The sequence below is a fragment of the Phasianus colchicus genome, chromosome 1, assembly GCF_987193195.1.
Source record: "Phasianus colchicus chromosome 1, bPhaCol1.hap1.1, whole genome shotgun sequence".
Classification (NCBI taxonomy): Eukaryota; Metazoa; Chordata; class Aves; order Galliformes; family Phasianidae; genus Phasianus; species Phasianus colchicus.
In genome coordinates, this window is record NC_143436.1 from 110,762,442 (window position 1) to 110,789,234 (window position 26,793).

The 26,793-nt window shown below is 39.0% G+C and overlaps 1 protein-coding gene and 1 pseudogene across 11 annotated transcripts in view; both read right to left on the reverse strand.

Annotated features, from left to right (window-relative positions):
* Positions 1-1,580: 1,580 nt before the first annotated feature.
* Positions 1,581-18,533, reverse strand: LOC149919949 (histone H4 transcription factor-like; annotated as a pseudogene).
* The window catches only part of PRDM15 (PR/SET domain 15), a 46,074-nt gene continuing 31,645 nt past the window's right edge, over positions 12,365-26,793 (reverse strand). For 8 of the 11 annotated variants that reach the window (XM_031612740.2, XM_090122802.1, XM_090122790.1 and 5 more), the window contains one exon: positions 17,974-26,177. In XM_031612740.2, the coding sequence (XP_031468600.2) occupies positions 25,701-26,177 (477 nt within the window). In that variant the 3' untranslated portion in view covers positions 17,974-25,700. Of the gene's footprint in view, positions 13,775-17,973; positions 26,178-26,793 lie in introns of those variants that run through there. The other 3 variants (XR_016459292.1, XR_016459301.1, XR_016459296.1) reach the window with 3 other exon arrangements.

A 26,793-nucleotide genomic window follows, 5' to 3' on the forward strand; every position in this document is an offset into this window, starting at 1 on the left:
GTTTCCCAATTAAAAATAAACAGGTAAACTATGCCAGGTATATGTTAGATAGCCAGGATAACAAAAGAACAGTCAGTACTGGGTTTATCAAGAACAAATCATGTGACACCAGCCTAATGAATCTCTTTGTGGCAAGGTAACCAGTCCTGTCCATGTCCTTCTCTCCTGTGCATTAGCACAGGTATCAAGAAAAAAACCCTCTTCCTACTTTATTTCACTACCTTGCAGTGCTATCAGAGAACAGGGCTTTAGCCTTTTCATTTTATGATGATGTCCTTCTAAAGCTTTGCTTGGTATATACACAGTAAACCCCAAAGCATCAATAGGTTGTGGGACACCTTTTCCCCCATTAGAGATAAAAAGTTTTTCTTCCATTGTCTATGAAGGGATAGCAGATTTCAACTATATAACAGCTTCAAAGCTGGTACAAAGGAGCACTGATTTGTAACTTTCCAAAAGATAAAAAATCCATCTGTTCACTCAGACTGTAAACCTCTAAGCTGTGTTTTAACATTTTTATACAGAAGTGGTGCAGTGCTGTAGTTGGCTTAAGCCAATCTGAAATGGCATCTTGCTGAAGGAGGTTTGCTATCCCCTCTTTCATATTGGTGCTGGCGTTCACATGGTTGAAGAGTAACTGAATCAGCTCAATGATCTCACTTAAAAAAGAAAAAAGAAAAAACAACGAACAACAGAAAGCCAAACCACCACTCCCTTATTAGTGTGCAGACTGACTTTAAGCTGGCCTGAGTTACCACTGATGTCAACATACAGGGGGGTAGAAAGGAAATCACCTTTGAAGAAGGTGGTGAAAGGGGCACGGTTACACATGGCAGCAGATGCAGCGGTGAACTCAGCGTATGGAATTCCTTGCTGATCTCATTTACAGCACAACTGCTCACTTAAAGAACAGTGACAGAGAGTAACAGAACGTATGCTATATTTCGTGGGATCTAGTAAGAAAATTATGGTTTCAGGGCTTTAGGGAGGCTTTGCAAAGGGCTTTTGACATGTCTTACTGATTTTAAATTACATGCCAAAAATACAGATTGGGCCAAACACTCCTCTCCCAAATGCTATACTTTAAAGCAGGTGCAAAATAATAGAGCTGACTAATGATCCAGCTTGGAGGATTTTTTTGCAAGGAAAAATACTATGCTTTTCTAACTGCTTTGTTAGGAACCACTGAACTATTTTTGTTAACGTTCCTTTGTAAGGATATAATACAAAGCCCTGACTTCAGGCTGTTAAATGAGAAGGATTAAACAGCATCAGTTGTATGTATATCTCATTAGCAAGTCTGTTTATAACAGTAGAGAGCTTGAAAAAGCATCAAAACACAATAAAAATTATTAAAAATAAAGATCACATTAGTGTAAGCAATGAAGAAGAGTTGTTTCTGTGGTGCTAACAATGCCTAGTTTTACATCTTCTTTCTGAAACCCCAGAGAACAAAAAAGGTGTTCTGCATGACTTCCTCAAGCTGGATCTTGCTCTGCCTCTTGGCAGACACCATCATTTTTCAGGTACATTTTTCCCTGCTGCTAGGTGTGCTGCAGGGCACCATCTCCTAGGTCATCATCAAAGGGTTTCTTTGTCAGCCAGCCAAGCTGGCTCCTTCATGCTCTGCAAAGCCAGAGCCAGGCCGCTGCCACTGACATCCACAATGGTCCCGTGCCAGACCCGCAGTGATGCGTTGCGCTGCTCTTCATATTCCAGCAGACTCATGCCAGCTCGCCTTATCTGATATCCTGGCTCCATGTGAACGAGTCCCTCATGACTCACGTCCACCTCATGCCTGATGTGCACGGGAAGGAGTTGTTTTTCAAGCCAGGTCCCACATACTCCTTGCTTCTCAGAGCTATCTACTGGGAAGCACGGAATACATATGCGTTCAAGGCACCCTCTATGGGCTCTGCTGGCAATAGCACTCGTGTGGCTGTGAAAGTATCTCCAGAATGACGGTGGAACTAAGGCAGAACCTAAAAACTAGTTTTCCAAACTGAATAGTTTTGGATACGTTCATTAGAGTAAAAATAACCACATGAAAAATGCATAAATTGGTATCAAACTCACAGGGAAAGAAAAAAAAAGCTATTTTCAACAACGTTCACTGAGATCAGTATTTTATTTTGCTTTCGATATCCAAACCTTGGAGTGCTAATGTAACACCAAAATGTTAACATAAAGCTTGAAAACAAAAAAAAAAAACCCAAAAAAATAACTTTGAAATCCATTGTCACACATTATTGCCTAGTAAATACAATGAGGCTAACACAGCCTTTGTATCCAAACCACGGATGAATGCAAACTCTAAATTCAGTGAAGGAGAAAGTTTCACTTTTTAGCTTCCTAAGGCCTTTGTGTGAGAGCTAACACTGAGTAGTAATGAATCATCATAGAATCATAGAACGGCCTGGGTTGAAAAGGACCACAATGATCATCCAGTTTCAACTCCCCTGCTATGTGCAGGGTCTCCAACCAGCAGACCAGGCTGCCCAGAGCCACATCCAGCCTGGCCTTGAATGCCTCCAGGGATGGGGCATCCACAGCCTCCTTGGGCAACCTGTTCCAGTGTGTCACCACCCTCTGTGTGAAAAACTTCTTTCTAATATCTAACCTAAACCTTCCCTGTTTCAGTTTAAAACCATTCCCCCTTGTACTATCACTATTCACCCTCGTAAACAGCCATTCCCCTTCCTGTTTATATGCTCCCTTCAAGTACTGGAAGGCCACAGTGAGGTCTCCATGGAACCTTCTCTTCTCCAAGCTAAACAATCAACCTTTCTTCTTAGAGGATGTGCTCCAGCCCTCTGATCTTCTTAGTGGCCCTCCTCTGGGCCCACTCCAAGAGCTCCACGTTCTTCCTGTGCTGGGGGCACCTAAGCAGCAGTGGGATAAGGCTTTATAGTGTGACACTAACCAGCATGAGAACAACTGCTTTAAGATGTGATTTTCAAAATAAGTTGCCATTAATCATTAATCAGATCAACCTTCTGTATCTGACCCCACCATTGATTTTTGTCTTCCAAAATACATCTGATGGGCTTACATATATCCTGCCCTTTAACTGTGGTTCCACAGCTCAAAACCGTGCATGCTTAAACTTGTCACAGGAAAGCCCAGGTCCTGAATAGGCTTTGTGTAAATTAGCCCTGATACCTGCAACGCAGCAAACTCCAAATCAGGCAGGCATAGGCAACTGCCCAAAGGAGTAAATTGTTGGATAAAGGATTAGAGGCTTTTGGTAAACTATTATAAAAGATCTGCATTTTGGTTGACTAATACTTTCCATTATAAACGATTCTTTCTTTGGGAAGCATTAACACCTCTGCTGTTTGTTGCAGGCCTTTGATATTTAGCAGGGGAAATCCCAGAGGCTACAGTAGTGCCTATTCTTTGCCCAGAGACACGTGAGTCAGTTTTACCTGTATTGTAAAGAATTAAAAATGTTGGGTCTCTGATTCATGCACAAAGGCAGATTAAAATCAGGTTACCTCCCACATCTGTCTGGTCTGCGCTCTCCACAAAGATGGCTCAACTGCTCTTGAAACATCAGCTGAATTGCCACAAATTACAGCCAGGCATATTTAATAATACTAAAAGGCAAGCACGAAGATCTCAGCTGCTTGCAGAGCAGAAACTTTCCAGGCAGTAACAAGGTGGATGGCTGGGGGAGGAAATTTTTACTGCCACTATTTTAAATCTGCCTGTATGGGTGACAGAGACCTTACGCTGATTTTCACTCTCTTGCCCAGATGGCCTAACATTGCAGACAGCCTGCTCTGGGTGGTTAGACTGAAGCAGCAGTGAGCACTGCTCTCTGAACATGGGCACACGCTGTCAGAGACATGACTTCAGGCTCCTCTCCCATTCATAGTGAGAATGTCACAAATGGCATAAAGCCTTCTGCTGGCTCTCCCTCCACACTCCTCGGAACAGCAAATGGAGCAGGAACTGCACCCAGCCCCCTCAGAGCATTCATGTACAAGTGTAACAAGCCCTATTCTGATGCCACCACCTCACCCCCTCCTACCAGCCGGTGTGGGAGCTCTTCCAGCTGTGTGGTTGAGAGGGAAGGAGTCTTATCCTTTCCTCCAGCCCAGCACACGGGCCTAGCCTGTCCCCATAGTACTCACATGCAACAGCTGCAGGCAGCTAAGGGTGCATTCAGCAGAGACAGCTTTCTACAGAAGATGCACAGTCCCAGATAAAAGTGTCCCATAATCACTGATTGCTTTGTAGTTACATGGCAAGCTCACTTTGATTTTTGTTCAAACTATTTCCAGTCTGTTTGATATTCTGTTCTTGTTGGCTGGGGACTCAACAGGTGCAGGTTTGTTCAGGTAAGGAAACGAGCATTCAGGAAGCCATGGTAATCACACCATCCACCATGTTATGAAGGGCCTTGCCTTGAAAGCTCCTGTTTGCTGGCAGCAGAGCAATCCACTCCCAGAGATTACCTTTGGCTCCTCAAGGGATGCTGGCTGGTAATAACTAATATACTGTCAATCAGTCTTCCAGCTGACTGAATACTACCTCCTCATGTAGTATAGAAATCTCTGGTCCTACAAGAATATTTTCCCCAGTACCTTGTGACCATGGCTGAAGTTGTGTGTAAAGTGCTTCCACTGTTGAGGTGTCTTTCACAAGAGTCATCGTCTTCTCTTCCACAACTATTTTGTCATATTGAAGACTTATTTATTATCATCTTGTTATCAGGAGTCTGACCTAAACCTGGGATTGCGTTATATATTGCTAAATTTAAACTCATGTGACCCTCACCTTCTTTGTTAAACCTAAAGGAATAGAATAGAACATACTAAAAATACAAGTTACTGACATAGTATTTATGGAAGAAAATAAGAATAACCTCTCATTAGATTGCCAAAATTGGAATTGTCAGCAATTAAAAGATGAATCAGATTGCTATTTATTATATTGCATTAAAACAAAAAATGCTCAATGTGAAGAGAACTGACTGCATCAGGACTCTAATAAGCTCATCAAATACACGACTGAACACCTATTTGAGACACCTATTTGTAATTACATTTTATTTACTGAATTTTCTTGTGCCAAAATGGAGAGTACAGCTTGTTTGTACTACAGAAGCTTTTGATACATTTATGCAGTTTCTTTCCTCAGTAGATATAATTAAAAGGTCAGTAAATGTTCTTAAAAGAATCTAGAATTGCAAGATTTTCCCAATAGTAAAAGCTATAAAAACAAGAAAATTTAAGCCACCTTTACATTAGGTTTTCCATAATGACAGCAAAATCTAAGAAGTGAATTGTTTCACAGTGTTTCACAGTCTGTCTAAAGCTGAACCAAGCTTCAGACAGCCTTTAGTTCAATATCTGAATCTCTTATACAAAACCTAAAAAGAAAAAAGAAGAGTTTCTTTATGATCTGAACAAGAATCTGTTGGTAACATATCTGAAACGAGAATGACTGCTGAATTTATGTGCTTTTCAGAGATGAAGGTCAATGTATAACTCCAGGAGAAGTATTTCTGAGATGCGGCATTTAGATTTTAGAATACCATTACTCTTGGAAAGAAATGGTGTTGGAGTCATTTACTCCTTTGTTAAAAAGGGTAAAACCACACTATCTAGCTAAAAAACCTTACTGAAGTTAGCTTCCTAAAAAGTTTAAAATATACTTTTTAGGCAAGTTTATCTGATTAAGGAATCCCAGTGAACATATAAATTTCTGCATGGCTTTCAGCACTGAAGATGTATATTCAATACCAGTGTGACAATATAGCTTCCACTAAAATATATTCAGTTTACAATACAGTGATCATAACTTGGAAAGTAGAAAGAGCCAAGAAGTGTGCACAAATGATTACAGCTAAAGCTATATTTTTAATGTAAAGCTGCATTTTTAATTTTAATCAGACTCACCTGTCTAAAAGTGATGTAACCTTTACACACTTGATAGTTTCTCTATTATAGTTTCTCTATATTGGGTCTAACGGTACAGCACCAACCTGAGGAGAAAGCTAATATATATTAATCCAATGTTTTGAGTTTTAGATTAAGATTGGCATGTTGTTACATATATATATATAGGTAAGGATGAATCAGGTATTTGCATAAGGCTTGTAAAAGTCCTAGAAAAATGTGCAAACAAATACTTGATTTGATGGAAAAATGAAAGATTTCTTTCATTCACATGAAACTAAACGCATGTAAATGTGAAGCTTTAGGATCATTTAGAGCAATATATTTTATTCTACTATTTAATATACTCACCACATGTGCTCTCTTGTAGTGCTGTCTCCAAGTTTGTAAAGTCCATGAAGTAAAACCACATCCTTCAACATCACAGCTGTAGGCATCTGAATCACTGTGCGTTTCAACATGTTTATGCAGATCATAGGCATTCTTAAAACTCAAAACAAAGTAAAACAAATAACAGATAGGGATAGTACAGAGAAGTACTCTTGTGGTTAATGTTTAGCACTGGGAGGTAGTAATTTTTGGCTCTGAAAATGACAAGTGAAAGCGGAATATCTGTAAATCATTTCTCTAACTCAGTTTTTCCATCTGCAAAAAGGGGATAATACAGACAGCTCTTTGATGTGCTTTCTATTTCATTTTCCATTCCCTCTTTCTTCCCACACATCCATACCTTGCCTGAATCTAGGAGATTTTTCCACAACCAAGTTGCAAGGCATCATCATCTCTTTCTGTTCACATAAAGAATATTCTTTTCCACTACTTAGCAGTCATTTCATTATTTTTGGTCCAGAAATTCAGATTATTTCCTTGTGTTCTCCCACGATGTGAACACAAAAGTACCTAAATATTTGTTCACTTTATCCCACTCTCAGCATACTAAGATAAGATCACTCATTTTCTCTGGCAGAAGGTTTACATAAAAGTTATACATACGATTGCATGTGCAATCTGGTCTGTCACATCACAGTGCTACTTTTTTGTTTGCTTGGTTATAATTTTTCTGCTCTTTGGCATCATATTGTGAAAGCAGAAAAGAAGGCACCATAGAAAAGTCAGCAACCAAGACTTTACGTGTTACAGTGAACTTGTGACAGAAAAATAATTCCAAAGAGAAGACTGAGACTCTCTGAACAAATGGCGAACAGTCATTTGGAATGGCAAAACCCACAGTTTTAGGCATTACTGCTGCACATCTTGTCCTGGTGAACATTTTATAGTGCAAAAATTTTTGTCAAGAAAAGTCACCTTTAATAAATCAATCCTATTTCACTACTGAACTACATTTCAACATATGAAGGCAGATGAACAGCAGATAAATCTATTAGATTTCTGAATTGAAAAGCTGACTATTTTAGCAGCTGAAAAGTTTTCTTATCTTAATGAACTCCTATGTAAGACACTAACTTAGGGTTAGCTGAGGGTATTGCTACAAGCCTTGCATTTTCTTACCTGCTGTCATAGAGATGACAATGGAAAGCACATTTATTACAGCATCAGAATCAGATCCGTGTTTCCAGTGAGAAGACATTTGTGCATACCATATTACAAAGAGGATATGTTACAGAGTTAGCTACAGAAAGAAACTTTCAGTTCTGTGACACAACTTCATCAGGATACTCCGTCCATATGAGACTCCTCCATATGAGAGAAATATATATATATATATTAAAAGCTCATATTAAAAAGTAACATTCTAGTAATTTGGGAATCAAATGTACAGAGAAAGAAATGAGGTAAAATTGGAATGCAGATACAATAGAGAGAATAGTTGAATAATAGTCAGTCTTATAATCTTTTACATGCATATATAATCTTATGGTGTTTGAAGTTACTTTCCAAAAAGGTAAGGGAAAGAGGCGTAGAGGATCACATTTCACTCTCTAGGCTCTAACAAAAGGATGATTATAGTCTTGCCTTTAGCACTTTGGGAGAATTCCTAAAAGGTGCATGTTGTCTGGAGGCCTTCTGACAGACAAGCACTGGCAAATCTACTTTTAATGATTAAAGTATTACCACTCTTTTATAAGGTGGCAGAAGGAGTATGTGTCTGTCCTCCGCCTCCCCATTTCACATTCGGATATTTTTGCTTAAGGCATAATAATGGTAGGTGGTTGCTAAGCTGACAGACTTTGAACTGCACTGGCTGAGGCACGGGCTGGGTCTGCTGACTTTGGAACAGGGGAGAACCTCTGGCAGGTTGGCAGGCAGGACTGTAACACCTTAAGCTGAACAAGTGCTTGCTTTGCTGCAAATGAATCAGGAACTTGATGAATGTCATAGGAAGAGTCTCAGTAGAGAAGTTTGGGATTTAGATAAAATCTGTTATATGTAAGACCTTGAAACATTGCCTTATTTTATAATCAGATCAGTGCTTAGCAGGTGGCCAGTGAAAAACATGCAGTTGAAATGGTCATGTAAAAAAAATGAAGGACTTGTTCTAACTACTCTGGAATTATTCCTTGCATAGACACTTTTCCTCATCATTTACCTTAAACTAGAAAGATTTTTTTTTTTTCCCCTTTCTAAAATAAGTAGCTTCTTCTGTAAAATTAGTCTGGAATAACTTAATATTTAAAACTGAATCACTGATATTCAACAGTCTCTTGAAAGGGCAGTACCCGACAGTTTACCTAGTTGCCTGGCATGTAAATGTTTCCATGTAGGGAGCAGTTTCAGAATACCTGCAGCATTTGTGTTCGCATAACAACTTATTTCACACTTATTTCTTAGAGGTAGGCAAACACTTTTAAAGGAAATTTCAATAATTATCTATTACCAGAAAGCTATTATGAAATACTGGTGTAAGAATCTGAAAATGCCACGTCTGCATTGGCAATCTGCACTGGCATATGTATGCTGCCAGAATTTGTAAAGAAAGCTGAATCATGAACTGAGAAAGTAACTGGCTCTAATGTCTGAAGGGATTTAGGTTGTGCTTAAACAGTTGGATCAAGAATTGCTTCACAGCTTCCTCAGCCAAGTTCACGTTGTAGCTGGTTCACAGTGGCTTACCGGGACATGACAGAGCAACACCTCATCCTTCTTCCTAGGTCTAGCAACCCTGTGATTTTCCCGGGCTGTACAAGTAGAACACAGTCTGAGTTACCAGGGAACGATGTTAGCCAGGCTCCTTGTATAGTTCACAAAGGTTTAGATGTAGCCAGAGGGAGCAGAAACAAACAGTTCTATTAATCGCAAGCTTTATTTTCTATATCAACTCTATTTTAAAACGTTATGTTTTAATTTAAAAGAAAAACCTCAGCATATTTCAACTGCTTCATTAGCTAATAAAAATAAGAAGTATTTCTTTCCAATTTCTAGCTAAAGGACTAAAACAGGAAACAAAGAAAAAATTCTATTTTACAACATAAAATATAAAAATTAAGATATGTTAAATCAGATGCATGTCAAGTATAAAAGCATTTAAATGCAAATTAAATGCTTAGTCCTGGTAGCTCACAGTAAGCACCAAATTAAATGCATACTTGTTAAACATCAATGCACTGATTTGCAGACAGTGAAAAACCATGTTTTCTTTATGAATGCAGCTAGAAAGTAGAATCTACTGTGACTGAGCAAGTCTGCACAAAGCTATTCTATGTTTATACAACCTAAATAACTGGTACCCAGGTCTGTCTACATGGTTCAAGTATTCCTGTTCCCAAAGCAAAGACCCACCCACCTTTTGGCTTCTGCATTTCCTGTATGTCCAAGAGCAATATCACGTTTCCTTGTGCTTAGATGCTGTAGGATTCTTTCCCAGCAAGTCATAGCTGTTGTAGTATAACCTGTGGGAATAATTTGGGGACCTTGGGGAGATTGTGGTTAGGTCAGAGGAGGACTGTTCCATTTGAGTGAAGCTGACTATGTGCTGCAAAGCCAGCAGAGTTGCAGCCCAAGCTAAGACACTGCTTTGGCTTTAACCATTCTGCCAGTTGGGAAAGCAAGTAAACAAAGATGCAAATGAAGAGTAAGCATCTGTTCAGGGAACTACTGCAAAATAGAAAAGCTCACACTGAAAAACCCCTTAAGTTTCTTGATCAGAAGAAATGGAAAAGGGAGCTCCTATGCTTCAAGGGACTGGCAGTGAAATTCTTACTTTCCATTGTTTGTAACTCAGTTGCCCTAGTTCTGTCTATTAATTTTCTTACTTGATGTAACGATACCTTAGTAATCATGGTTTATCAAAAGCTCTTCTGTGTAAGGTAACCTTGAGAAAACCATGATTTATTTTAAAAAGCTCTCACTTACCGTGTCCCCTCATGTGATCACATTGCAGCCTTTCATGGGCAAAATGTTTGTGACAGTTCTGGCAAACAAACATTTGTTCTGAATTTAAACCTGTAGAAATTGTTTAGTGGCAATACAAGTAACTTATGAAAGATATATTAATTAATAACCCGTAGCTGTCAGTTTTGTGAATAAACTATCACCACATTTAGACTATTTCAGTATTCTTTTTCATTATGAATATTTTTCAGAGGAAAACTTAGTTGAGACTTAATGAAAAGGATTGTTTATCAGTAACTTAATTTCGTTCTCAGATAACAATTTGTTCAGAACACTAACAGCTTGAAATTTGAGTCAATTCTTCTTCAATTACTCAGAGTCCTTTTGCTTTCCATCACCAAAGTACCTGCAACTTCTAAACATATTCCAACTAGTTAAAAACAGAAAAAAAAGATTAAAAAAAAAAAAAAGATTCTCTTTAGCACACAGGAAGGTATGCCAATCAGTAGACAGCTGACTGAGGTAGTTAGTGTTCTGGTGGAGAAAATACTTACTGAAAAAAGAAAAGCTAAAGAGAAAAACATGTCTTTTGATCTGAAAGTAGTTAAAATGTCATTGGGATTAGTTGCAGAGATTCTGTAATCCCAAGCCTAGATATAGTGGAGGTTTTCACTTCAGTAATCCTCCACAAGTAGGACATACTGCAACTTCTTGCATGTGGGTTCATAAGAGATCCCATATCTTGTGCTTCCTTTTAAATATTCCTAAGTAGTCTAACAGAAACAAACAAAAAAAAAGCACATAAGTATATGTGCTATATATACTATTTATTGCATAGAAATAACAGAAGTTATTACATATTTATTCTTTACTGTAACATTTTTAGAAACCCAAAGTAAAACCTTTCCTGGAAAAAAAATCAGACTGTCAGACATAATGTGACACTTAACCACACAAATATCTATGCCAAAGTCAGATTACTTGTCAGTAATCACAACTGATTTCAAGATATGTTGTCTGTGTGTCCTTCTTAGGAAAATTTTAGCTTTGAATTTGCAGAGGGCATGCTTTATACTTTTCACCCTCACGTGTCAAAGCTTTTTACTCCACCCATATGTTCATAAAGTAGAAGAACAAAACTCATTACTATTTCTGCTGGTCCTGCATCAGAGAAACAGGAGAACAAGGTGGGGTAGTGAATATATGTCAAATAACTGCTTACTGATCTCTCTCTTTTTTTTAAATCTTCACATTTTCTGTCTTTACATACACATTTACGTAGTGGCTAGCCAAAAGCAATCAGCTATCCACCAAACAATCCTTGTACATAACAAGCTACATCCTCAGATCTCTTGAATTGGGATGAAGAACAAGCCTTAAGAGCACAATCCTACAACACCAGCTACTGACATGTGACACATGAGGGCCTAGTAGGTTAATGTGCTACTATAAATGAAGCTCGAGAAGTATTTTCAGCAGAAAACATCAGAAGGATGTGAAGGAAAACCCTACCACATCACATAAGTAGCCACAAGACTCTCATCTACCTAGCAAAGATAACAGCCATGCAGAAAACCACTTTTTTTAGGGAGGTGAAATAATAGCCTGGACCCGAAGTCCTGAGGTAAGAGACTAAATTCAAATTCAGGAACAAGAATTAAGAAAATACGAGATGTTCTTTTGCGGATGATGCATGAAAATGGTAACCAAGTGAGTCAAACTCAATGATAGGTTGGATATCTTTAGGTCTCAGAAATTAAAACAAAAATAACTTGATAGGACTCACCTACTTAATTCAACCAAGTAGATGCATTTCTATTACTTATGGGGGCTTTCCCTCCACAGCATAATAGGGCTGAAAACAATCCACATCCACACTAACTTCCTGGAAAGGACTTCTGAGTTTCAGATTGACATGCTGAGTAAAGGGATGGAACACTAGGCTCTTCATCAAAGATAAAGGAAATCCTAAAACTTCACCTTGCCAACAATGAGGAAATAAGATCATTACTGGACATTCAACAGCATGTTGGAATCATAACGTTCAGTTGCACAGATGTGATATTTTCTCTCCTCTAAGGACTACAGATTCTACACTATCAGGCTACTAGAGTGAGTTCCCCTGCCAAAAAAAAAAAAAAAAGAAAAGAAAAAAAAAAAGTGTATCTGTCATCAGTTGATCTCAACATAGAAAGGAAACAAGTTGATACTGCCTTACATCTGCTGACTGGATTTTGCCATCACTGCAGTGAATACTTCATTCAAAATGTAACTTTAACCTATAAATTGAAAAGATCTGTGGGGATCACAAAGAGGATTCCAATCAAATCTGAACCTTATTGACACAATACAGAATGAAATTTGTTCCAGGACCAGAGTCCAACAAATTGTCTTGTTATTCTTCAGCACAAAGTCTTCTTGAGAGCTTCTGCCCACCCACCTTGTGAATCTGAAGCTGAATGGCACGTACATCAAATCGCAGCCCATACTTCAGCCCTTACTCAAACAATAAAGGCATCTGCTATGAAAGACTGTCAATGGAATGCAGCTTCTACAACAGAGCCAAGGGCAGAACATCAGCTTTGAAGCCACGACAGTAATTTCAACACAAGAGGTAGCTAGCAACACAGACAACATAATAAAATTGTTCTTTCTCACCACAGAGCTGAGAAAAACTAGAATGGCAACAGGTGCTCTTCTCTTGATTTGAAGGAAAGAGATGATGGAAAGCAGTGAGTAAGCTCACCATCAAAGATTAACGTGAGGGAAATATTCATGGTCCTGACCGGTAGGATACAAATGAAAAGTCTGTTTGAATGGCACAAACCAAGACTCACAGGATGAATTATGGAGAAACCCGGCCTTGTTCAGTGATGACCTTTCTAAGTTTCAACTAACTGGGAGCTGAGTGCATTCAGTCCCTTGGGTGATAAACTATTCTACCTAAACCATAGATCCTATATAACAGAAGTGTTTCCACAATTATTTAAGATAGATGAAAAAATATCTGAAGATCTCACAAGTTCCTATGTAATATTTACTACGGCGTTAATAATAAATGCTGCAGAGAAACTTATTTCAAAATTGAGGTTTTTTTAAATGAACTGCCTTTCCAGTGGCAATGAAGAGCGTTCTTCTGAACTGTAACAGTTTTTTCCTCAGCAGCGTAAGCATGATGAACAACATGTTGATAGAATCACTCTGGAGAAGTAACCTAAAAAAACAACAGGAAGCATGGAGAAGGCAAGAGAGTTTTGGAAGGAAATCAACTGACGGGAGCACAGAATTAAGTGTTTTCAGAAACCAAAGAGACACCAGTAAATGTTGCAGTAACATTTAATTAACTCACCCCAACCCAAAGAAAATTACATCAATTACAAAAATGTAGAATATTCTGCAGTATCCCACACAAAACAGGCCCTGAATTTAGACCTACCATCAAGTAGCTGAAGTCTGTCTGGACTAATTGAGGGAACGCTACCTGTTCTTTGGGGAGAACCTGTTAAGACATTTTTTTGGTGTATTTTCATCATCTCTCTTTCCTTCACTTCTGCCTGCTCCTGCTCACCAGGAAGCTATGAGGGCAACAGAAAGAGGAAGGTCACACAATTATTAGACTACATTAGATGCTAGAGACACAGCACCTCACCAGCCAGTAGTTACATGACAAGGGGGATTAAATCTTAAATAGGCTCTGCCTCATCCCCCAAAAATCCACAGCTGTAGTGAAAGTACGCTGGGTACTGCACCTTCTTCCAGTTGCATAGGGTGTTGTTCAACTGCATACTGTCATCAGTGGCAATTTAAAGTAACTCTCTAATTTTCTAATAATGTAACCCCTTAACCTTTGCTGCACTAGCCCAAATTTTTAAAGCAACACATTGAACTGGGACAAGGAATTGATCTGGCTTTAACAGTATCTGTTTCATCAGAATTGATCTGGCTTTAACACTGGGCAGGGGAAATGGGAAACAAATGAAACTCCCTGAGCTGCTACTGCCACTGCAGATAATGTATAGTTGATTCAAATCTAAACAGTTTTATCTTTTTAAGATAAATATAAATTTATCTATATAAATTACAGAAACTGTTTATTATGCTTGTAATCATAATCTTAGGAGACTGTATTAAACTATGCTTTTAAAAGCATCCTTTGTGCAGAAGAGAGCATTCACACAAGGGTTTGATGCAAGCAAACTGCTGCATTTTTAATTCCTATTCCAATCTATTTCACAATAACTCCCTGGAGAAGCAAGCTCTTGATTTCCTCTGAAGGGCTCGAAACATGATCTGAGAGATCCAAGGTCCTGTGTATATCAAAATGTGCAGGCATATTAGGGTGAACCAACTAAACATATGGACCTAAACAATGATGGAAAGAAAGCTTCTCTTCGCTCGTCATGAGAGTAACCACGTGGAGATTACATTTGCCTTTATTTTTTGGCACTGTCTCTTTAAATCTTTTACTCAAACTTTCTTGGATATTTCTTTATGTATAAATAGGAGAGAAGTTTGGAGGGCCGTTGCTTGGAGTGGTAGCTTTACCTTTGGAGAAATGAAATCTAACGCAGTAGGAGGCATGAAAAGAGACAGGGAAAGCTGTATAGGAGAATTATATTCATAACTGTGGGAACATATTTGCAGGAGGGTGGGAAATGTAAGCAGGTTTCCCTGCCCTCACAGTCCTCTTTCCCAGTGTGCCCTACCCCACCTGCTGGGTCTTGTCTAGCAGGCCTACTGAGTTGAGAAACATTCTTTCAAATAATAAAATTCACAACAAAGTTGGAACTTAAAAAAAAAAGAAAAACTCGTGTCAAAATATTTATGGGCTGCCCTTTAACAGAAATGAAAAAGAAAACATAAAATCAATTAATGTGAAAATTTTTCTTTTTAAAGTGTGTTTTTTTCAGAAGACTGTGCTTTCTGATGCAGCAAAATCAGTCTCCTGAGGGCTGGGGGGTTTTCCTTCATTTTTTTAAAAATATATGGATTATTATTGCACTATGAAATTATTGCATTATGAAAATAAAGGCTGGTTGGTATTCATTAAAAAGCCCTGATACTTTAAAATAATCACTGTAAGAAAAGCAATTTCTAGGAGCTATGAGACATAATTGTAAGTAGCCAAACTATGCAAACCATCCAAAAGTTATCATAAGTAATGCTTTCTGAGAATCATCTCTTTATAAACTTCACCCACAGATTTTTTTTTTTTTTTAATGTCATTCCTTATGTAAAGTAAAAATAATGAAAGAAATTAAGGCATTTTTGGGCCTAGATATACAAAACGCAAAGCAAGAAGAGACAAATGATATCTCTGGACATTCTGCTCAGTGGTAACACACAGGTGAACAGTCACTCACCCTGTTCATATGCTATGCCATAAATAATCTGCAAGCTGAAACACTGAGAGGAAACTAGAAATAACTTTAGAGTTAGTAAACAGAAGATTAGCAAAACGAAGCATGGGCTATAATCACCATCAGGAAACAAGAATAATTCCACTCTGTTGTTGCAGTTTATTTATTCAAATGTTACACTTACTTTAATCTAACAGTGTGTAAGTGAGGGATACAATATATAAAGCAGCATCAGACTGATGTTCCCTTGCGTGGGCATATTTTCATCCTTAATAACGTTTGTTTATAACATCAAAAAGCATAGTTGATGTCATAAATTAATTTTATCACAACTTTGATATGAAAAAAGTCAAAGTCATAGGTAATAGAAAAACAGGATCTGAAGCTGAAGCTTCTGAATCCAACAGTGACAAGGAAAGTGCTTCCCTAAAATGTCATATCTCTGTGGGGCCATTTTTGATCAGGAGAGAACACCTCTAAGAAGCAGAAAGAAAATTATATAGGCATACGTAAATATATGTATTATATAACACATAAATAAACAAATAAATAAAGACAACAGCTGCTACTCATCTTGGTTCACTTCATACAAAAATAGCACAATAAGAAATGGAATGGATAATCATTTCCAGTATAGAATACAAAGAGGCAGTCAAGATAAAACCATTTTAGTTGGAATTAATTTGGCCAAATTGAAACACGAGACACACATCAACAGCTTATTACAAATGATTTCTGTCCCAGGAATTAAAAAAAGAAACAAAAACACAACATTTCTAATTGACCCTAGAAACACCTGATTCTCCCACTTGAAAACAAACTCCACCAAGGTCCTTGGCAGCTGACATGCTGGCAAATCACTGGAGCTGCGCCTATAACTGAGAACCTATGCATTTCAGTTTGGTGTGGTAACTGTAGAAATTGACCTATGTGATCAACCCTCTGGGACGCTTTGCCCCAAATTCACAATTTCTTCACCAGTGCCTGTACTGCTCTAAACACAAGAAAGGAACACATTACAAAAAATTGCAAATCTGCAACACTGCGCCACAACAGTGGCAAAACCAATAACACTTACATAAGTAATAGCCTCATGATCCATAGATTAGCTTAGCAGAGAAACTGATCACTTCTATCTACTGATAATGAGGTAGGCAAAACTTGCAAATTTCAGTGGCAGTCAGGTTAGGCACAATCTCAAAATCATAGCAATAGTAGTGTGCTTTGTACGTTAAATAACATTATAGAAAAGCACTTCATAGATTCAACAAGAAAATTTTGTAAAAGTTAGTACTTTTCTTAGGTATATATTAAGATACTCCTGGGATTTGGTCACACAAACATTGTTAATGTTGGTTCAATTCTGTATTTTTCACTTTTAATTAAAACTCATCCACCTTTAATTAAAATGTCTACACCTGTAATTACACTTGATTATAGCGTTAAGAATAAAGAGCAGGATACACAAGAGCCAAAATAGTTGCATTTAAAAGCCTAGTATATTATTGCTATTACATCCACAGGGACTGGCTATAATTTTCTGCAGAATTAGATTTTTTTTTTTTGTTTTCCTTTTAAGTATACTTAGTACCATTTGATAGATGTAGAATACAACCCCAGTCATAAAACAGCACTTGTGTCTGTAACCAAATAAGGCAAACGCCACACAACCAATCAAGTTTCCATTTCTCTATAATGATCTGTACACACGCTACTTCCAACTTGAAATTCTTAAGCACCAGATCAGTCACCTAAAGGGGAAACGCTGTGCCAGTCAAAAACAAATTTCCAAAATCCATTTTAGACAATTGCATCTGCTGAGAGCCTAACACTGGAAAAATACTCAGTTCTCATGACATCACCTTTCCAGTCTCTTTCCATTTTATGAACATTTATCAAGAAAAATCTAAGGCGAGGTCTAGGATGAACAATTTAAAACTACAAGAGATTTAGGTTAGATCTTAGGAGGAAATTCTTTCCCAGAGGGCGGTGAGGCGCTGGCACAGCTGCCCAGAGAAGCTGTGGTGCCCCAGCCTTGGAGGCCCTCAAGGCCAGGTTGGATGGGCCCTGGGCAGCCTGAGCTGGTGGGGGGCAGCCCTGCCCATGGCAGGGGTTGGGGTGGCTGGGCTGTGAGGTCCCTTCCAACCCAAACCATTCTGTGATTAAGGCAATCAGATTTGAAGTAAAGAGCAAGTGGACACCCTCATCTGAGTGCTTCATGTAGCTGGGTACCAGCAAAGCTACAAAGGTCTGCAGCGAGGTTACAGACATCAGCAAGGTTTGGAAGTAATCTTCAAAATTGCAACGTAATCTGCGTGGCAGATGGGACACAAGTAACCTGCTGCTTTCAGGAGGGGCTACAGAGACTCTTCCAAATATTTAGGAAAATGATCACAGAAGTCCTCTGTGCATCTTCCTACATGGAAGCATTGTTCCCATTCAGATGGTAGTATCAACTCACAATTCTTCAATTTGCTTCCAGGAACCCTCACCTAATATTTTTAGAAGAACTTAAATTTTAGTTGTTGTAAATTTCCCTTGTAAAAACTAAAGGTTATGGCCTCCTAAATTATACTTTTTTTTTTTTTTAATTACTGAATACTTTAAGAACATACGGTGGCAGCTGGCAGACACCTTACCAGAAGCCACAAGCTGTCACATTTTCATTACGACCATCCAGTAACAGCCCTACAATCACCATCCCAAACAACTGCGACTGTAATTTAATTCCACAGGAGTGCTGCAGAACGCCTTCCCACGTGGAACACGAGATAAAACGCTACCACGAGTACAATTCCAGTCACTTTAACCTAATACAAGAGAACACTTGTGACAAGACTCGCCCTACGCCCCTGAGAGCGGGCTCCCTTCAGCCGCCCCACCCCGCCTGACCAGCAGCCCCACCGCCCGGCGGCGCCAGGTCCGTACGAACGCGTGTGAGAGCCGAGTGCGCCTGCGCAGCAGCCGCCCCCATTTTGGCGCCAGGGTCGCGTCCCCTCAGAGCTAGTGCGCTTCTCTGAGGGAAGGCGAAGTTAATTAAGAAGGCGATGTGTATAGCGTATAACTACAGCAGCTGTCCCTAAGCTAGAAGTGCGCTCAGGGTTGAGTGAATTATCTTGCAACGCCACTTTTTTTTTTTTTTTTTTCCGAGGCTAAAGCCAGAAACGCCTCATATCTATTTCTCTTCAACCCACTCCTTACCTGAACAGCCACACAGGTATATCATGCCTGGAGGAAAACTTACTGCCTGTTGGGATTTGCATGCGTTTCATGGGAAAAGTAGTGGAAGAGGGAGGAGAGTGAATGAGAAATAGATGCACTTGCCTCCAGGACAAAGTTTCTCATTTTTCTCTCTGATTATGCAATCTGAGCTTTTCTCTTTTCCGTCTTTATAAATGGTGCTTTGTCCACGGGTTCCACTGCTTCTTCAGCAAAAGCCTTCTGTTTGCATCAGTGCAGACTTCACAGCAATGGAGGTGTTTTCATTTTCTAAGACAGCCCCCAAAGAGCCCCACCCTTTGTACACATAGCTCCAACTTTACCCATATGCATTTTGAAAATGTATCGCAGAACATCGTACGATCACCAGGGCCTTTGGGTACAGATGCCATTTGTACATCAAGCAGGCAAAAGCAATTATTCTTTGAAAGCTCACATTCGGGTCTTAACACAGGCATGGATGTGGAAAGAAGGGAAGAAGAGCTCATACGCGCTGTTACCTTATTTATTTATTTATTTATTTACTTTAATCTCCCTCTCCTTGGCAAGGAGCTGGGGTAAGAACTTCCCCACCCTTTCCTTTAATCTGCTCATTTGATTTTGTTGTTGTTGTTTGGCTCTTTGATTGCAAAGCACCCCTCTTTATTCTGCTGTAATCCCCCTTATGTCAAATTTACGTGGTTGCAGCACATACATGACAGAGCAGGTCTTTTCTGTGCGTGAGAAAGGACATTCAGTCTTGAGAAAATTCTGCCCACAAGCTTGCTATAGCTCTTTCCAGAAGTGATGAAATGTGAACCTGCTATGTTCTCTTATCATTTGTGCATCTTGCATTTTGGTTTCTGCATGTTCCTGCGTATAACACACTGTGTTTTACCTTTGCATTTAATTTATGGTAAACTAAGCACACATTAATGCTTTCCCCTCTACACTTGTAGATTCTTCTAGAGAAAATCATCTGAACACAGTAATCACTAATAATTAGTTAACAGGACTGCATCTACCAGAACTTACTATGCAGTTTTGTACAGCACACTAAGTCTGTGTTTTCTCTGCCTTTATCTAATTATATGTCCAGGGTATTTTATTGCCTCCCATGTCCCGGTCTCATCTTTCTTTTCAGTGAAGTAAGTGCGTACAAGGCTCAGAGATGCCCACTCCTCTTTGAGTTCAGTGGAAACTGCCAGCTGTGCGGGGACAAGATACTAAAATGAGCGCATGGCTTGAGAGGAAGACAGGTGAACTCAGCTGGTATCTGGCTTCATTAACAACAACCAGCTCGTCAGACCTTATGCAGGTTGTTCTGGCAAACCAGCCACAGTATGCGTTTATCTCCTTGTTTCAGTGTCACAGCAAGAACCTTAGATTCACATGGGTAGGAGAAGACAGAAACTTGCAGAAAGTTAGTACCATTGGGTCTGCCAATTTTAACCTCTCATTCTGCCAATACTACATTTCTATTTTTTTTTTTTTTAATATATGTATATATAGCTATTTAATTTTTGCTACAATTACCAAACACCTTCAAAACTTTCTAGAATCAAAATCTAATTGTAAACAGAAAAATAAAGAGCTCAACTGACGGCAAAATGACATTAGAATTGAAAAACTCTGCTTTAGATGGAATATATACCTAAACTCAGTAATTTTGATTGCTTTTGACATCAGCTGTTCTAAAGTCACTATAACCAGCCAGACGTTAATTGGTCAAAACAGCTCATGGATAAGACAAAGGCAACAGCATTGCACTACAGTTTTGATGAAATCCTAACTTGAGAAGTAAGGCTGAAGTCTCTTGGAGGAATCTCACCTTCCTACCACTCTCAAAGGATTCCCCTTCTGCCCCTTTCAGCTTGATTTAGGAAGGTAAATTTAGCAACAGTGAGCTTGAACTCGAGGAAAGTGATCCAAAGATCGGCCATCATTAGGCTGTACTGCAGGGTCTCTGTATGGTAATTCCAGCTGAGACTGAAGTCTGCCTTTTGTAGCTGGCAGCAGTGGCCACACAGAGTAGTTCTTCAGAACCTAGGAGGGAAAAGAAATCCAGAACAGCTTTCTCAGAGCATTTCAGAGCAAAAAACATATTTCCCAACCATGGTTACACTGTGTGATGAAGTAATTGTTGCTTTCTAAAGTGTTCCAACATTTTTCATCAAGAAAACACCTTCTTGCCATTTACACTGGGGATATGATAGTAGCACTGAAGAAAATCGCTCTGAGCTGATGACAAATGCTATGGAAATGCCTTTTCTTGTTGCTGTTGTCCTGTTGCCAACTTGGAATTTGTTACGTGGCAAAACTCCTTACGTGAAGACAAATCTTGGCAGCTGATTTCACAGACAAAAGTCACTTTGCTGTACAGTCGTTGCCCCAAACTACTTAGAGCAGAACTTTGCTGTGAATTATGGTGCAGATCAGCAGTATCCTCCTCCAGTATGTTTCCTTCTGCCTTTATACTACATTAAGCCAATGCACTCACAACCACCATGAACAGATATGCCAAAAATACAAAAGGTTAAGGATTATCCAAGATGCATACCTATACTGATAACACATAAAAGGCCAGCAGTAATTACGAGGAATGACAGTATTACTTTAAAGAGCCTAAACAGCACCAAGGAAATATCATTCCTGAAAAAGAATTCACAAAGCAATACCAATAAAGCTATTTTCCTTATCTATTTTCAGGTAATACTTACACAGTTTTTACGTGACTATCACCTGGCTGTATAGTATTTCTTCCAGTCCTAATTTTCTGGGTGAGAAATTCAGGCATCTTCTTGTGTGCAGAGCACTAGTAAATCATTCTGACAAATTGATAAGAAAATCAGTTCTAGAAATAAATTCATCTGTTTTCCAGTTCTTAATTTCAGAGGATTTCTGAAACAGTAAAAAGGTGCAGAAACTTAGCTGTCTATGCAGAAACTGACTGCTACTGTTCTGCAAAAATACTTTTCCATTGACACATCTCAAAATAAAAGTTTATAGGCACTTAATACAGTAGCTTTTCCTGACAAAATTCATCACAGACCGCTGCTGAGAAAGATGCAATCTCCTCTGTTTTTTATTTAGTATAGTAAGAAGCTATAGAATATGTATTCAGGATACTACCCCGTTTTCCTGTGTATTTTGGGATAGTTTGGTTACAAAGTTCTATGAGGTAAGTACTAATCTTACTGCTTTTGAAGCATATCTAGGTGATTCAAGGAAAAAAGTCTGATACATTAATTGAGGACCAGAAAAGAAGAAAAACGCTAGTAGAGAAGGGTTCTGCACCTTGTTGCTCCTTTACTTCAGAGCCCATGTGCCACAGACAGCATTCAATTAAATAATAGTCTTACCAATAAACAAAGACAGTACACAGCACTACACATCACTCCTTTGGCTCAAAATAATTCCAGTTTGTTACTGAACAGTCATTACGCAAAATCTCCAACACATGGCTGAAAAAAGTAACCTTCATATCCTATAGATGAAAAGGCTAGTAACAAATTGGCAAATGAAATTTAGATTGCAAATCCCTTACATATTTTTATTTGTTGTGCAGGTTGAAATAGCGTCAGTAGAACTTTGGTATTCATTTGCAAAAGGCTTAGCTGGGAGAGCAGCTGGCATTCACTAGTTCTCCAAGGGAAGTGCCATCTGAAAAGAAATTAATTTCCAACTTCTCCAAAAATATTATTTCTTTTGAAACTTTTCTTGTTGCAGCACACTCCACATACAGTTTTGTTCTCATAGGGATGTTAATAATAGTAGTAATAATGAAGTCACACTGAGAGATAGTAAGATATCACAGCAAAGGTTGCAGTCAAAGTTATTTCTGAAAGGAGTGTTCTGGAAGGCTCAGCTTTTTGAAAACTTTCTACTGCCTGGCCTACTTGAGGTGAGCTTCATTTTTTTTTCTCCTTAAGGAGAATATCATTTAAGATATTCTGAGGATAGCAGAAAACTGAAGAGAGAAATTTCTTTTCCACATGATCATCAACATGCAAGCATTTATTGTGCAATCAGATTGTTCCTTTTATAATTAGTTAATTCACTGTCAGAAGTGCAAGATTTTGCTTTGCCTGGGTCAGATTCTGTGGAAGAGCAGGAGGGATGACACAGTCAGTATAAGACTACAGAAAACCAGAGGATCACATATTGGGATAAAGGGGTTTTGTGAAATCAGAGAGGTATCTGATGACCTGCACTCACCATTCATTTTCAAATAATCAGGCAATTACATGTTAAAATGGCTCAGACTGTTTCAGTGCTTTCTGAATACTACTGTCAGTGGTATTCACATAGAATAGTTGTAATCACTGCAGCTGAGGCAAAAAAAAGCATAATTATCTATGGACAAAAAAACCAATCTTCCAGAAACACTACATGGAGTACTGTAACCCTCCGTGTTTGTATATATTTATGTATTGTTTTTTTTCTTTAAGATCATAGCCATCTTTTATTTACACAAATAACTCGATCCAGGACCTCTACATTTCTTTTTTTCATTCAACCTTCCAAATTATAATGTGCTTTTCCCAATTACACACCAAACTCAGCAAAAGGAAAAAAGTTTCAAGTACATAAGGAACTCATTTTATAAATAAAAGATAGCTTCCTCATGACCAATAGATTTTGCGCTTGTGGGGAAGACAGCTGAGGAGAAGGTTACCTGGCCTGAGCCAGTGGTGGAATAATCCAGATGATACAGGGGCATCAATCTCTAGTTTTTGTGAGATAAAAAAAAAAACAAAACACGATTATAGAGTGTTGTTTGAAAAGGATCTGGGGAAGACATATAAAGGGCTAAGGAATGGAAGATTCTTTTGTTTCTGCACTGCTAAGAGACGTTTTCTGATATGCATTCTTGTCCCATCAAACGTAGATCTCTCTCATAGAGACATTTATAGACTCGTTGATATTTGCAGAAAAGTAGCTCTGCTCCTCTGACACCAAATCTGTCACCAGAAACTCCTTTGTTACATCCTTTCCTAATTGCAACATATTCTGTTGCAATTAGGCTTTACACAGAGCCTTGCATAGTGTTGCTTCTAGATGTTGATATGGCACAAGGAAAGCCATGGAAGGTTAACTTTAATTTCCAGTCATTTATACTTTGGAAGGATTTGTTGCAGAGATTCTAAGGCATCATTTAGGGGTCAGGTAGTCCATGTTAATACAGACTTTCAAAGACAAACTCAGTCCTACTCATATTTTTGCTAATACATACAACATTTTCATAAATATGATAGGCACAGACAGGATTTTTACAACCATCAATCTATCTTCACTGTTAAACACAGCAGATGCTTTATACCTGGCAAAAAACTTAAGGTTCTGAGGCTGGCTCAATTTGCAGCCCTGAAAGGACTTGTTCTTCAGCTGCAGCTGGTAGGACAATTTTGGATGTCAGGATTCCAGACAGCACCTGTTTATTTTTATTTATTTTTTGTTATTGTTCATTTTTAGTTAATTTCTTTTTCATAGCAGCCGTTCTTATCTGTGGAAGAGATACCGTCTTTTTGACGTGCAACTGACCAGAATGCACATCAATATGTGGAGAATGGAATCAAAAGTGTTGTATCAGCATTGATGTATTTCATAGAATCACAACCACAGAATGGCTTGGGTCGGAAGGGACCTTTAAAGCCCATCCAGTTCCAACCCTCTGCTGTGGGCGGGTTTGTCACTCACTGACTGCCCAACCCCCTAGTTTACAGCTCCAATATTCAGGCAAACCTTGCCCCTTCTACACTAGGGCATGCTGCCTCCACGTGGCCAAGCATGCTTCAGACTTTCTTTTGTCTTGCATTTCACACAACTGTGTGTGGCTCTGAAAGTTGGAAATAGAACGGACTAGAATTCATGCATTATTTCTGTGAGACAGGGCAATAGGAGGATGAAAAAATTAATGACTTATATTGATAACAGTGTCTTTCACACAAATATTCACCAGAAATGCACAGTAAAGTACAAAGGCATATATATATATATATGTATATATATATAAAAAGAATACTTTCTCAAATGTTTATTACACGATGAAAGAAGACTAATTGAAAAAAAATTCACATCCTGAACTTGATCAAAGAGGACCAATTACTCTTCGGATCTATTAGCTAAAAGCAAGTTTGAAAGAGCAGTTTTTTAAAATTACATAAAACTGTATCACATTCTTGTTTCAGTTCATAACTGGTTTGATTCTGACTTGACTAGAAGACCATAGAAGTTCTTTAGTATTAGACCAGCTATGTGATTCAAGTAGCACTAACATCATTAGGGGTACAGGGCTCTTCCCATCACTAAAATGGAAATACTTGTGAAAATGATCTATTTTCTTCCACACCACACTCAGCCCCACCCCCATGTCCCAGCCTCAACCTATTATACCAATGTTGTTAGAAGGACCAAAAGGAGAAAGAAAACAATTATTGTTTTGCCCATTTCTGTGTACATTTCAGTCTCTATCAGCTGACCACAAGTGTATTCCAGCTCACTGTCAATGAGGTCTTCATAAAAAGTTTACAGACTGGAAGGAAGTGTCATGTTATAGCTAAAAGGTTTTCTGATTTTCCAGTGCCATATAATTTCCCTGCTTTGGTTAAGGTGTATTATGATGCTTCCTCTCAAATCTCAATCTTACTGCCCCAAATTCACAGTGCAAAATACACAGTACAATTTAGCAGGGGTACTAAATTTGTGATGGTTTTGGTTTTGATTTTTTTTTTTTTAAAAACATTGCAATGTTTAGAGATGATGTGAGAACCTCAAGATTCTCACAGATGTTGCAGGGTGCGATGCCAATTTTAGCTTACATTTCATTGTACAAATACTTTCCCATCTCTGTTTGGTATCCAGCAAATAATCCTATCAGAAATTTTCCAAACATCCGTGTGTTTTTGTCTCTACTGTCCACTTCAAATTTTCAAATTATAAATTAGTAGCTATACATCTGTTGCTGCTGCTCTGCTTGAACCTGTTGCTGTCCTGACTGCTGCTGCGCTGGCTGTGCCGGGGGCTGTAAGACATCAGTTTGAGGCACCGACCTCCACGTCAGAGGATGCTGTTCTGTTATCTGGTTTCCTAGAGGAGCAATGGAGTTCACCAAGGTGGTTAGGTTTATAAAATGCGCCACCGAGTGAGGATTGGCTGCCTCTGGCTGCGGCTGGATCTGAATGTCATTCTGGCGGTTGTGCAGCATGGCGGAACCACTGACTGTATCAAATGTTACAGTGAGAATGGAGTTGTCCAGCTGCAACTGGCGCTCCGGTGCAGTCAGGTGGCCCACAGCCACTGGTTGGAGGTTTGTGAATTGCGTTCCAGCTGCCGTTGTTATGGGGGTAACAGTGATATTTGTCAGTCCAACAGAACTGGATGGCGCTGTGACATTTGGGTCGCCAAGGGTCACCACCACCTGGGGAAAAACAGAAAGTAACTTCAACCTTATATTGCACAGCTGGCTGTCAAATATCTAGCACTGAGAAAGACCAGCTGAGTGCTGATGGGCTCACATGGTGCTACCGCCAGTAAAAGAATTCATACAAATAGAGGGCAAACACAGCTGGTGCACAAGCTTTATGAGGAGCAGCTGAAGGAGCTGGGATTGTTCAGTCTGCAGAAGAGGAGGCTCAGGGGAGACCTTATTGCTCTCTATAACTACCTGAAGGGAGGTTGTAGTGAGCTGGGGGTCAGCCTCTTCTCTCATGTAACCAGTGATAGGACTAGAGGGAATGGCTTCAAGCTGTGCCAGGGGAGATTTAGGCTGGACGTCAGGAAATACTACTTTTCTGAAAGAGTGGTCAGGCACTGGAATGGGCTGCCCAGGGAGGTGGTGGAGTCACCAACCCCTGGTGGCATTCAAGGAACGCTTGGATTTTGTGTTGAGGGACGTGGTTTAGTGAGAACTATTGGTGATTGGTGGATTGTTGGACTGGATGATCTGTAGGTCTTTTCCAACCTTGGTGTTTCTGTGATTCTGTGAGAGGGCAGTATAGAGAGCTTGAAATAACTTCCAAGTGTAGAAGGAAGAA